This window comes from Zingiber officinale, chromosome 7A (assembly GCF_018446385.1).
Source record: "Zingiber officinale cultivar Zhangliang chromosome 7A, Zo_v1.1, whole genome shotgun sequence".
Lineage (NCBI taxonomy): Eukaryota > Viridiplantae > Streptophyta > Magnoliopsida > Zingiberales > Zingiberaceae > Zingiber > Zingiber officinale.
In genome coordinates this window covers 127,324,061-127,338,906 of record NC_055998.1, presented here as the reverse complement: position 1 = coordinate 127,338,906, position 14,846 = coordinate 127,324,061, and the positions used below count along the sequence as shown (strand labels likewise).

Genomic DNA, 14,846 nt, shown 5'->3' with positions numbered 1-14,846 from the left:
GTGGCTTGATCTAAAGACAAAACTATTTTTTTGCTTTAAAAATATAAGAAAAACGTCATATCACTGTCACACTTTAGTTCGGTGGGTAGAGTTTGTCCAATTTTTTAAAATCAAATATAAAAAAGATCTTATTAGACAAATACCCAGAATTGACGTATTAAGTAAATTTAAAATATAATTAATTCCCATTTAAAAATCGATCTAAATCTAATACTCTTTGTATTAAGTGTATTACTTTTTGAGTATGCACCAGACCAGCACTCCTAAATACAACTTCAATTTTACGTACAATCCCCATCGTAAAATTTTAAAAAAAACACTTTATTTCTATTATTATTTCCTCCTACGCATATCCTTATCTAATTATCTCTCATATAATTTTTTTAATTAAACATTATTTAAAAAATAATAATATAATTTTTATTTAATTAAGATGGAAAAAATTGATACTCAATTTAATAAAAAATATACTAAATGTTAATTTAATATGTTGAATTTAAAAAGAATTATACTCATTTTTAGATTTTTTATACTTAAAAATAATTTGAAATAATTAAGTAAATTATTATGTTTAATTAGAGAGTGAAAATAAAATTTTTTTGATAATAAAATATGCGTGCAAAGTTTAATGCAAAGTTTAAATTGTGATGAAAGACTGCATATAAATTTTCTCTTAATTTAATCTTTATCATATGCAAACAATGACAACTTATTTTGATGATATTAAAATTATTGAAATAAAAATTAAGGGAATAAATTCAGGAAACATTTGACCTAAGACCTAATTTGTAGGGAGAGATTAGACACTATGATATTGAAATTGTGGTGCATACAAAAGTGTAAAAGAATTCATAATTAGCTTTAGATTGATAGTTAAGTTTATATAAATATAAAATCATAGAAATAATATTAAAATATATATCAGTTTTTAGAAGGAAAAAAAAAAGTAAGAAAGCGTTTGGTTCTCTCCTAAGAATCGAAATGAGAATGAGTATCATAGTATTATGGAATGAAAATGAGTATGAGCTTGGGTATCATTCTTAAAAATGATATTTAGTTAGTTAAATATTTTCAATCGGAATGAACCAAAATTTCCTTTTTTACCTTTACAGGAAAATAAGAGAAAAAATTAGATGGGAGAGAAAGTTGAATGTGAGAGAAACATATGATGAGAGAAAGTGAAGAGAGAGAAAGTATGATGAGAAAAAAATGAAGAGAGAGTGTATGATAAGAGAGATTGAGAAGAGAAAAAGCATGATGAGAGAGAAAGTGTGCTGAGAAAGAAAGAGTGATGGAAAAAAATAAAGAGAGAGAAAATATTATGAGAAAAAATGAAAGAGTGAGAGAGAAAGTACAATGAGAGAGAAAGTGGATTGAGAGAAAAAGTGTGATGGGAAAAAATGAAAAGAGAGAAAGTGTGATGAGAGAAAATGAGAGAATGAGGAGAGAGAAAGTATGCTGAAAGAGAAAGAGTGATGGAAAAAATGAAAAGAGTGAAAGTATTATGAGAGAAAATGAAAAAGTGAGGAGAGAGAAAGTGTGATGAGAGAGAAAGTGAGTTGAGAGAGAAAGAATGATGGGAAAAATAAAGAGAGAGAAAGTGTGATGAGAGAAAATGAGAAACTGGGGAGAGAGAAAGTATGATGAGAGAGAAAGTGTGCTGAGAGAGAAAGTATGATTAGAGAAAATAAAGAGAGAGAGTGTGATAAGAGAGAATGAAGAGAGAGAAAGTGTGATAAGAGAAAATGAGGGAGAGAGAGTATGCTAAGAGAGATTGAGGAGAGAGAAAGTACGATGAGAGAGAAAGTATGATGAAAAAATAAAGAGAAAGTGTGATGGAAGAGAATAAAGAGAGAGTGTGTATGATGGGAGAGAATATAGAGAGAAAATGATAGAGAATGTGTGATGAGAGAGAATGAGGAGAGAAAAAATATGTTGAGAGAGAAAATGTGATGATAAAATAAGGAGAGAGAAAATATGATGAGAGATAATAAGGAGAGAGAGTGTGAAATTAAAAAAAAAATTTTGAACAAATATACTAAGGATATTTTTGTCTAAAACTTAATTCATATTTCTATTTCATCAAAATCCAAGGGAGGGGGGTGGGTTTCATCCATATCCAAGTTTTTGGATTTCATTTCAAAATCTTTTCCATTCCCATCAACCAAACATAAGGTTTGGGAATGAATCAATTCCCTCATTCCCAAACTCATAAATCAAACGTCACCTAAGTTTTCTTCAAAACCTATGCAAATACCTTTTTTATATAAAAAAAAGGATAAAAAATTATTAATCATTCAAGAGAAAGGGTTGGTCAAAATATGTAAGTGGTCCTCCATCAATAATTATCATTAGAACAGTATAGTCTAACACTAACATTTCATGTGCTTGATGGGACAATCTGGATTTTTTTTATGTATATGCCATCATCGAATCTCAACCCTTGTTTTGTCATCTATCCTTTGATCATTTGAATAGTGTTTAATCGATCGAACTGATCCGACTCGTCTAGTTTTGTTCAAGAAACATGGATGAACCTCATTCAAAAGGAAGACAACAATTCTAAGACTTCGTTGTTCTTCACAAAAGAAGCCTTGTTCTTGACTAACAAACCTATTTCACTACCCAAAACATCCAACAGATATAGCCGAAAACATCAAAAGTTTACCTTTTTGTGAATCGCAGAGGCTGCTGAAGGCTTTTCAGCAGGGCATTCTCGAGCCCAGTGGCCAGACTTCCCGCACTTGAAACAAGTATTCGAGTCTGTCGAACCAAAGGACTTTCTTGTTGTGCTAACGGATGCATCAATTGAGAACGAAGACAACTGCTTGGGGCAGTCCCTGGACCAGTGACCTCCTTGCCCACATTTGAAGCACGAGTTTGAGGCAGTGGAACTACACTTTCCTGCTGTGTCTGAAAAGGTATTGGATGGCACGGAACGGTTGGGGCAATCACGCGACCAGTGACCTTCCTGTCCACACGTAAAGCAAGTTGAACTGCTTCTCTCGCTCGACAGTTGAGTGCTTGAGTTTCTAGTGGTTTCATTAACCTAGTCAACCATCCATTAGGAAAAAATCACAACTCTTTCCAGTTTCCATGTTGTAAAACAGAATGGCAATAGGTGTTGTTAAGCAAAGAATTAACTTTATTTAGGGCAACTGATGAAGAATAAGCACAGATGAGGATGATACTATCTTCCAAAGAACAACAAAGGGATAGATTATGCACTCAATATCGAAAAAAGAAACTAACGGGAAAATATAATCATAACTGGATGAATGAAAAAGTTAGCTTCACTAACACTATTGACAACAGTTAGCAGATCTAACTCATGCGAAGGACCACTGCCCCGCGCATGATTTACCTGCATGCATCTTGCCGTGGGACCGGCGATATCGGGCTACTTGGGATGAGCAATATCACCTTTGCTCAAACAGTTAGCAGATCTAAACTGGATCATGTAATTAATGCTACTGTGGAGAGAACATCTTTAAAGCCTATCAGTTAAAGAATCTCATCATAAAGTTTTAGAGGCTATTAAAGCTCGACTGTAGTTTATTCCTGACGCATGTTGCAGATAAGCTTTACAAAATCAATTAGAAACCTTAAACAAGAAGGTAAGTTGTGTAAGAATGAGATGCATTATTAAAGTTCTAATGGAGGATAAGGCTAATTAATGGTTAAGTTAGAAACAGATGTACACATAATATTGATCTCATTCAATATCATGAGGATGTGATGTGATTAGTTACATTTATAGTTACAAGAATCAAATTTCTCATCTCCATAGGATTAGAAGATGAAACTGGCTTTGATGTGCCTACACTTATAGAAAAGATAAGCAAGTAAATGAACAAAGAAGCTTATCGATATGACCTTAACAGAAAATTTCAAATGCATATTGACTGAACCCAAACAAGTATCATAATATCAGGGCCCAAGCCGACCTGCCAATCGTTTATATTCAGGAAGAGATCAATTTGGCAGGGTGACCACAACAAGTGGCAAAGATTCATGGGTTTTGTCAAAGTTGAATCATCTTGACTTATCTTTTACTTTGTTTGGGTCATGTTTGCATTTTGGTTACAATTTCAGTTTTGAGTTTGATTTTATTCAGGTCAAAAGAGTTGTAAACTAAGCTGTGATCTATTCACAATATATAGGGTTAGAGTCGACAAAGACTCAACCCAGTCTAAAATTGGTACTTCTAGGTGGGTCACCATATGGGTAAGACTATCAACAAGTAAATCTACAAATTGGTTGATATGCTTGCTTGACACCAACACCGCAAGCTTTAGCAAGTTGTTTTCCTTGGTTAGTTAGTTATACAAGGTCCGCATCAACTCCTTAGTTATACGAGTACTTATCTACTAAACTAGAAGATTCAACTTAACGGAGCAACTTCAAACTGTACAAGGTACTAATATTTTAAGCAGCTTACTATAAACATAAAGGAACTCTTACACTTTAAGAACCATTCAAACAAAAAAGGGTGAGAATGGAGAAGAAACTGAAAATGTATCATTCAACTTTCATTTCTAGCTCGCAAATTCTCATCAGGTATTTTGAAAGTAAAAGGAACTTTTTAAAAGTAGCATGGTTCAGAGCTAATCTCTTTCTCTATATGTTTCCTTCATATCAACTGCATGACGTGAATTATGATTAGAAAAGGATAAAAATACAAACAAATACACTACCAAAGTTTGGTAGATTTAATAGAATAGAGACTATCGATATAGCATGTAAGATAAGATAATCTGCAGACAAAGTAATGCACAATGATTTAGGCATACCGTATACGGTGATGAACGACTGTTAAAGACATTTTGAGAAGCAGACGGATGAGGTGATGGTTGATCGCACCACTCAAAGAAGCTACAACCACCATTATCCTAGATGAAAGAGTAATCAGCAAAAAACCAACTATTGAACAGCAATAAGGGCAATAAATTGTCGTTATGCTACCAGGCAGACCTTGAACAGCCACGAACATTTTCATGTTCCTTTTTACAGAGAAAGAAATGATATCTTTGAGAAACACATTGATTTTTTTTTTGGGTAAAAAAACTAATCTGAGATTTCATTTCCGATTCCTAACCGGAGAATATCTCTGCGGAGAAGCAAGAAACAATTGAGAAGGAGAAGAAGAATGAAGAATCGATGCTCACCAGGTGAAGAGGACACTTGTAGAATTTTCGACCGGGATTCTTAGGCGTGTTCGAAGTGCGAATCAAACAAGTCCCAGTTCCACAAGGGCACGCCTTCTCCGGCACTTCGCCGTACTCTTTGCTCGCAGAATCTGATCCTCCTCTCAACTCCACTCCGCACCCGGAATCACAATCCCTTGCCCAGTGGCCTTCCAGGCCGCACTTGAAGCAAGCGCTTCCGCCTGTAGAAGACGCAGGGTTCATCGAGGGATTGTTGCCGGATCGGGGGACCCCGGAGTTCTTCTGTCTCTCAGTCAACTGCTTATTCCAGACGATACTATGGCTACCGCGGAGCGCCGCCATGTAGGATCCCTCCTTGGCGTCCGGGACGCCAGCATCGGAATCGCCGGAGGAAGAAATGAACTTCTGGCGCTTGAATCTCCCTCCAGAGGCCGCGGCCTCAACAGCTTCGACCATCGAGAGGAACACATCGTCCTCGTCGAGCGCCTCGTTCATCTCGGCGACGGCCGCAGTTTGCTCTCAGGGTTTGGCTATGAAAGAAAAAAAGATTAAATTTTACCCCTCAAAGTTTACGCCTTTTCTAATATGCTCTCTGTGGGAAAATACATTAAAATGCCCCTATTGTTTCAACCTGTTTCCATTTATGTCCCTCAAAATTTTTTTTTGTCATTTATATCCCTCATCTTTAATTTGTTTCTAAAAATACGTCCCTACCGTCAACTACTCTCTTAAGATTTAACGGTATGTACACGTGATCACCACGTGAGTCGGAAAGAGACTATAAAATGTCTTCAACATCCTTATTTCTACGTTTCAAACCTTAATCTCCAAAGTCGATCGTCTCCTTCCTCCCAACTCCCTCTCACAATCTTCCGAATCCGATTGATGTCTAATTTTGGGCGGCGACAGCAAGAGAGCATTGTCGCAATGCTCAATCGTAAGTGTTGTAATGTCTTTTGTTTTTTTTTACTATAGTGGCGCATAAGAGCCAATGATTCATTCATTGTGCATAGCGTATTAAGGATAAATGTTGGTTAGGATTTGAATTCTCAGTCTCATAATCAGGCCAACCTAACAATTGATCTTGCGGGTAAGATTATCTCTATGTTCCTAAATCTTGTTTGGTCCCTTAAATTGATATATGTCATTTTATTTCATCCTTTTGAGCAAAAAAAACTAGTGGGGCAAGTTCACGAGGATGTTGAAAAGTAGCTATTGTCATTGATATGTGATGGCTAGATTAAGTGGAATCTTCTTGAATTGCATCGCGAGCTATGGTATTTCTTCTTCCGTGATAAAAAATTATATTTTTTTAAATTCTTGATAGACTAAAACTCTTTTATTGAACTATATGCAGGACTAAAGTTATAAATTTTTGTAATTTTCTACTGGTAATGTTGGAGGAGACTCATTTATTAGTTTGAAACTATATTATAACGGAAAAATAAAGGGCATAAGTACATTCAAAGAATATGTTAGGGAAATATTGAATATTATGATTGGGTAGACACCAAAAATATCAAAATGCTTCATTTGTATAGATTTGCCGAGGAATTAGGGTTCGAAGAGATAGAGAGGCCTCGGTTTTGGCACAAATTAAGGCATAATTCAAGCAATGGTAGATATCCGGAGAATGATGTGGATGTATTAACAATTAATGATAACATCTCAACTAATCATCAAGTGGAGATATATATAGCATATGAATGTGATGATGAGAGTGATGAAACATGTTTAGAAATGAAGGGAAGTGGGACAACTGATGGTGATGATTATGAGGAAGAAGAGGAGTTTCATGATAGTTATTATGAGTTTGAGAAAGATGATAAAATTTTTGATAGTCGTATTGATCATGATATGAGAATGTTTAATGAGATGGTGATGGTTGATCATCAAGGTATTCCTAAAAAGGTTTTAGCTCTGATGTAGAATGAAGAAGGCGATGATAATTGTGTTGACAATGATGACTTGGATAATAATTTGGATTTTGATGATGATGATCGTAAATCCCAGAAATTTCCACTGTTCAACCCAATCAAAGATCCAAAAAACCAGGAAAAATTCTTAAAATATACCAATTATTTAAAATTGGAGAAGAATGTGTTTATTTCTGCAGAAGTTACCTCTATGTGCATTTCGCATTTGCAAAATGCGAAATTTAATAAAGTTTCGCATTTTGCAAATGCGAAACTAGATGGAAATAGCAGACGTTCCAAAATTATTTTTTTAATTTGATAGCTTTCGCATTTCTTAAATGCGAAAGCTGTAACTTATTATTTATTTAATTTTCATGAATATTGATAGAAAGTATTTCTTATGTAATTACTCTCACGTCTCATATACACGCCAAACCTAAAGTGTCGTTGTCGTCGCCTCTCCTCCTCCTTTTTTCTCACAGTGCCTGTCCACCCCATGATCAAGCCACGCCAAAGCGTCTAAACCCTAAACCGCCGCCGGCGCCTCCTCCTCCTTCTTCTCGCGGTGCCCACTTGCCCCATGAGCTATCTTATCATGCCACGTCGAAGCGTCTAAGCCTAAAATCGTCGCCGCCTTCTTCTTCTTCTTCTCACGATCTCGTGGCTGCCCGCCCCAGGAGCTGTCCGATCAGGCCACGTCGAAACGCCTCATTGCGAAGGATTAGAAGGCAAGTCTGACTCGTTGCGAAGTATTAGAAGGTGTTGTGCCCAAAGGATGTCCATATATCTCCACAATGGCATGATATTGTTCACTTTGGGCCTAGACCCTCATGACTTTGCTCTTGGGTTCTACCCAAAAAGCTTCATGCCAATGGAGATATCTTGCATCCTTTTAATCCCATGATCTTTACCAAATCTTTCTAATGTGGGACTTTAATTGAACCCCAACAATCCTCCCCTCAAACGAAAGACCACAATTACTCTCATGGTCCGAGCCTCCCCGCGAGCATCTGGTCATTCTGACCTGCTCTGGGCCTCCCCGCAAGCATCCGTACCCGGTCACCTTGACCTACTTCGGGCCTCCCCGTGAGCATTCGGTCATCTTGACCTGCTTCGGGCCTCACTGCGAGCATCCAGCACCCTGACCTACTCGCCTCCCTGCGAGCATCTGGTCACCTTGACCTGCTCCAGGCCTCCCCGCAAGTATTCAGTCATTCTGATTTGCTCCGGGCCTCCTTGCGAGTATCCGGTCACCCTGACCTACTTCGGGCCTCCCTGCGAGCATCTAGTCACCCTGACCTACTTGCTTCCGCACAAGTATCCGATCACCCTGACCTGCTCCAGGTCTCCCCGCATGCATCTGGTCACCTTGACCTACTCTAGGCTTCCCGCGAACATCTGGTCACCCTGACCTACTCCGAGCCCACCCTTAACTTCGTTCAAGGCCGCCCCACATGGTATCTGGTTCGTACCATGGCTCTGATACCATTTGTTGTGCACAAAGGATGTCCACATATCTCCACAATGACATGATATTGTCCACTTTGGGCCTAGACCCTCATGGCTTTGCTCTTGGGCTCTACCCAAAAGGCCTCATGCCAATGAAGATATCTTGCTTCCTTTTAACCTCATGATCTTTACCAAATCTTTCTAATGTGGGACTTTGATTGAACCCAACAGAAGGAAAGGCCCAACTACGAATATTAAGACCTGATTCTCGTCGAATTCGTCGACATCGAACTGTTCTCCAGCTTAACAACAGTGAGTTTTATGGCCTAAAAAATCTTTTTTTTTTCAAGTAATAGTTCATAAGGTAATATACCGATGTATTGCATATATCATTTAATTAAGGTTGTTTGGCTTATTAGTATGGCTTTTTTAGAACGTCCAATTCCTGTGAGCTTGTTTTGGGGAGCTAAGATTGAATATGAAAATGATTCAATTAAGCATGACCAGTCTATCTCTAACGCTACCATAGTGATTGAACATAAATTGAGTTACGACGAGCTAGTAGATGAGATTTGTCAACAAATTGGTGTGGATAGAAAACATTTTAAGCTGAATATCATCTTGGATTATGAACAAAATGGGAAATCCATATCCACCCTTATTACGAATGATAAGTCATTAAGAATTTTATTCTATTTGGTCCAGACAGTTATAGATTTTTGGGTTGACATCTATGTTGAGATGGAAGAAATTTCGCAAAGTTCGATCCAACAGGAAGCATTATTGCCAACCGAACACACGAGCATGGTTGCACTTCTTATTAACTTTATGGGATCAATGTCTCATGTTGGATCTTCTAATGGATCTGATGAACTGAATTATGTACCAAGTTTGATATTTGAACCTAGAATTCAGATGACTGCAGGTGAAAACATCAATATGGGTCCTCCGTTACCATCTCAAGATTTTGTTGAGCTTCTTCATGTAGAATCTCCAAGGTATTATACCATGATTCCTTTTCCATTGCCACTGGAGGTGCAGTTGGATAATGAGGCACGGAGCAGTGAATATTTTCATTCTCAATCTTCTGAAGATGGTGGGGATATTTTGAGCATTCCTATGGATGATGACTCTCCTGATGATGGTGATTGTGATACTCATCTTAATCGTGGTGAGATTCCACCATATAATAAAAGGGTGATGCACTTCATAAATGATATAGGGGAGGAAAATGACGATGACAATGTAGATCGAGAAGATAATGTTCATATTGATATTTGGAGTGAATCAAAAAATCAAATCCGGCTAGGAATGCTATTTGACAACAAGTCTCAACTGCGAAATGCCGTGACATTATGTTCTATTAGTCAAAATCAGGAGTTTAAGATAGTTGAAAACAGAATCAATACATGGGTTGCAAAATGCAAAGTGGTGTCGTCAGACATAGATTCTAACAGTGGACCTGAGAATTTTAGGTCATCGTGTCTTTAGTGTATTCGTGCAGTTCATAAGAAGACACATAAGATGTGGCAAATCACTCGATGGATGAATATGCACAATTGTCTTGGCTCTATCAGTGGCAATAATAATAGAAATTTGACTTCAGCTACTATTGCGTCTCACATTATTCATCAAATCGAGGTGAACCTTGGATATCCTGTAAAAAATATCCAGCCTGATATTAAACAGTCATTGTATGTTGATGTTTCATACAAGAAGGCATGGCATGGGAGGAGAAAAGCCATAGAGATTGTTTATGGAAATTAGGAAAATAATTTTGCTGAGTGGTGTCAACCATATTGCATGTCACGTGGTGCATCAAATTGATTTAAATTGGAACAATTCAAAACTAAATAAAAGGAATGTAGTATGGAATCCCAAGTCATATTTTTCTGAGGTTAACTAGAAAATATGCTTGTCTAAATGTGATCTTCATTTATTTATTCCTTTCTATTGAATAGAAACTTTTATTAATTCAAACTCAGTAATGAAATTGCTAATCTCTAAAACAGATTCAATAGAATAAAAAGGAATTCATGCTAAACTTCAATGATTTACTTAAAATCAAACTAACCTAGAATTATTGACTCATGATTTCTACATTTAAAATTGCATTCAACCATGCATTCAAACAAAACCTAACGATTAATTTTAATTATTCAAAATCTAACTGAACAAAACTGCACATTCATGCAGAAATCAAAGTTGAATTTGCAATGAATCATGAATGAATCGAATTGATGAAACAACACTTACAACAAACAAAAACTACTTGAAATCTATATTACGAAACTTACTTCAAAATTGGAACTATGCTATGAACTTAAAATTGAATCCTGAGTATTAATTGAATCCCTAACTGTTGTTCCTTCTTACACTTTCAACTGACTCAATTCCATAACAGAACTTTGAAACAACATTTATTCATAAAATCTAACAAAGAACATTTGCTGGTTTTTCTTGAAATGGGAAAGAAAACAAATGAAATCTAAAGATCTAACAATTTAAAATAGTTAGAATGCAATTAAGAATCATCCACAAATTCAATCAACTCTTAAGCTCTGTCTCTCTGCGACGTCACAAAGAAACTCAAGAAAACTCCCTTGAGCAATCACCAGCAATGATTCAATTCCACAGCTAAAGATTATGAGAATTGCAGCTATCAGGAACCTCCCTTCAAACTTGCAATCTCATCAAAAGTTCACTGCCCGTGGAACAAGTAAGGGCGACAGAATCGCGTTCGTCAATCGATCGATCTAATCGATGGCGAACTCGCGAGTTAATTGAAGAATGGATGCGAAGCAGAACCTCCGGAAAAACTCCTCTGGATCTTCTATTGCGTGATAGAATCCCTCAGATCTGGAAAACTCCCGAAATCTGAGTTCGTCTGGTGAATGTGAAACGCAACGATCGCGACAGAAAAAAACTCCTCTCACGATCTGAAGGTTGGAAAATGATCGTCAGTCCTCCAATTGCTACTGGTGATGACAGATCTTGAATTCTGATTGAAATGTTGATGGGAGCGTCGGCGTCGTAGAGGTTGAAGACGATGAACAGTGGCAAGAAATTGCGAACCGAGCTCACTTGACACTGTATCTTCTCGCGGAATTTAAACTTCTCCTCAAATCTGATCGGACGGCCCAGAATAATTCGGCTTTGATCTACGGCTGGATGAGCTCAGATCTGGATCAAAATCTCTGGATCTTCATCAATGGATAAGATCTGCTCTACATTAGGTCAGATGGTTCAGATCTTCAATGGATGGTGTAGATCTGATTCAAACTTCAATGGACGATCCAAATCAATCCAGAGCTTGATCGCCTCGTTTAACCCTAGATTTAAGCCCAAATGCAGCCTAATCTGATAAGGTCCATGACCTTTTTGATGCCTACAAAATAATGAACAAATATTAGCATCAAAATAAAGTCATAATAACATAATTTACAATTAAGTCCAAAATTGATACACTGTATAAAAATGTAGTATAAATATGAGTTCTATATATAAAAACTACATCAAACCATGATTGTATGAATGAGAATATTACAGTAAAATCATGGTTATCACTGAGCTACCTTCGTATTGCAGCCTTAGAGCATTCTAATCCCAATACTATTGTTAAGTGACATCATCACCCAAGTAGCACTGAAAATGTGAAAGTCTTCAAATGTATATTTTGGGCATTTGGACCAGCAATTGATGCATGTCACATGTGTAGACCGGTTATCAGTGTTGATGGTACACATTTGCGAGGGGCTTATAAGGGAAAGATGCTTATAGTTGTTTCTAAGGATGCAAACAATCGTATATTACCTATTGCTTATGCTATAGTAGATGAGGAGACTATAGCTAGTTGGTCTTGGTTTTTTGAACAATTCAGGTGTTATGTGGCACAAGATAGACAATTATGTATTATTTCTGATAGACACCATGATATTATTCATGCTATGTCAAATTTAGAGGAATGGAAGGAACCAATTGCATATCATAGATTTTGCCTTCGACATGTTCGAAGTAATTTCATGACAAAATTTAAGAATGTCACTTTGAAACATTATCGTTGGGCTATTGGCAGTACTACTCAAAGACGGAAATTCAACAAATTTAGGAGACAAATTAGGGCACTTGATCCAACGACATGGCAATATTTGAGAGATATTGACATAAGGCGGTGGAGTCTTGCTTACGATGGTAATCATCGATGGGGATGTCTCACAACAAATACTTTTGAGAGTTTGAACAATGTTTTGCGAGGGGCTAGATTGTTGCCAATTAAGGCATGCCTTGATTTGTCATTTCATAGAACTGTTCAACTTTTTCAAAGGTATAAACAGGTAGCCCATCATTGTAATACAACCCTCCCGCCACATCATTGGAGTAAATTCATGGAGGTTGAAAGACATGCACAAGGACATCACATTGATGAGTTTAACTATGTAGATGGAGTGTAGAAGATTGTAACAACAAGACAATTGAATGGTAAAGGTGGTCATGTACACACGGTTCTTTACTATGAAAAAGATTGCACATGTGGAAAGTGGCAAATGCATAGATTTCCATGTTCACATGCAATTGCTATTTGCCGACATAGAGGGGATAATACTATTGACCTTGTGGATGACACGTAGTGGTAGAGCCAACACTAATTGGATAGAAACACATCAACAGTATATTGATCATTGGCGTGATTCACTTAACCATGTTGAAAATGGCGAGTTAGTGAATGATCCAATACATGCCTCCATAGAATATATGTCTTGGTATTGGCAGCGGACAGTTATATACATTACAAATCTGAGTCAACGATTTTCTTCTAATGGCTTTCAAGGTGATGGAGAGGCTACTGAGTATTTGGTATTTTCTGTTGGAACCCCAAGGTGTTTTGATATGATCAAACAAGCTAAGTTAGGTCCTGCGTTTGTTTAACCCTTGTGTCTAAGTGTGCAGGAGCTTAGGAACACAGGAAGTCGAGCGGAAGACGCGGCTAGCGAGAAGGACAGCACGGGAGAGAGCCGACGAGCTCGGTGCGTCTGAGGGACGAGGTGTCCGCGGAAGAGTACACCGGTGGACGAGAAGAGCGTGCGCGGCGCTCGAGGGACGAGAAACCGGGAAGGAAGGCTGCTCGAGGAGAAGGCCGGAACATGGGTTCGGGTGAGCTCTATTCCGGAAGGTCGAGATCACCCAAGCTAGCAGAGCCGGAGCGAACAGACCCAGACCGAGACTAGGACTTAACGGAGAAGTCATCCCGGACAAAAAGTCAACCGCAGTTGACTTTTTGCTCCGGGGCGCCCGGAACCATTCCGAGCGCCCGGAGCTGTCCGGGGCGCCCGGAATGCTTCCGGGCGCCCGAAGCATGATTTTGACCAGGATCGCGATTTTCGCAATCTGACCGTTAGGGGATAAAGTTTATCCCCCCGGGGGCGCCCGAACCAAGACTATAAATATAGCCTTGGTCCAGAAGCAATAATCAATCAAGAACAACTACTTGTAATCCAGTGCTTTCATTTGTGTTATTTCTTTCTATACTTTCAACGCTATAAGAGGCTACTCCGCCCAGAGGAGAATCAATTAGTGCGCCTTCTTTGCCTTGGATTAGCAATCCTCTGATTGCAAACCAAGAAATTCCTCTATGTCTATTTTCTGTTTTAATTAGTCTCTGCCTTTTTTAATTACAAGTTCTTTTAAGTTAATTGAATATCCGAGAAGGGTTTTTGGTTTTATTTTGTAGGGCAATTCACCCCTCCCCTCTTGCCGGCCTCCAAAGGGACCTACAAGTGGTATCAGAGCCAGGCGCTTCAGGAGGACTAACCGCCGATCGAAGCAACAAGATGGCCGGACCAAGCATCGTTCCACCAAAATTCGAGGGGAACTTCGCAGACTGGAAACGTCGTATGGAGGTATTCCTAAAAACAGATTTTGAAATTCGATTTATTATGAAATATGGTTTTATAGCTCCAATAGATAAAGATGGAAAAGAAAAAGAAGAGAGCGATTGGACAAAGAAGGAGCAGAATGAGTCGGTAGCAAACAGCCGTGCGGAACATCACCTGCTGAGCGTGTTACCGCCTCAAGAGGTCAACCGCATCGGAAACTATTTATCTGCTAAAGAACTTTGGGAGAAGTTCTTGGAACTCCACGAAGGCACGTCCGAAGCAAAGCTCGCTAGAAGGGACATCCTCCGCAACAAACTGATGAACATCCGTCTGGAGAAAGGTGAGAAAGTAGCTGGTTTACACGCAAAGGTAAAAGAACTAGTTACTGGTCTCAAGAACCTCGGTGAAACGGTAACAAACCGGGACACTATACGCTACGC

At 38.2% G+C, this 14,846-nt stretch overlaps 1 protein-coding gene across 1 annotated transcript; it reads right to left on the bottom strand.

The window, feature by feature from the left end:
- Positions 1 to 2,392: 2,392 nt before the first annotated feature.
- Positions 2,393 to 5,729, bottom strand: LOC122002457 (DNA-binding protein HEXBP-like). The gene is made up of 3 exons (XM_042557635.1): positions 5,169 to 5,729; positions 4,794 to 4,892; positions 2,393 to 3,049 (listed from the first exon to the last, which is right to left on the bottom strand). Exons 1-3 carry the CDS (start codon positions 5,661 to 5,663, stop codon positions 2,657 to 2,659), a joined length of 987 nt encoding a protein of 328 aa, XP_042413569.1. The 5' UTR covers positions 5,664 to 5,729; the 3' UTR covers positions 2,393 to 2,656.
- Between the last annotated feature and the right edge of the window lie 9,117 nt (positions 5,730 to 14,846).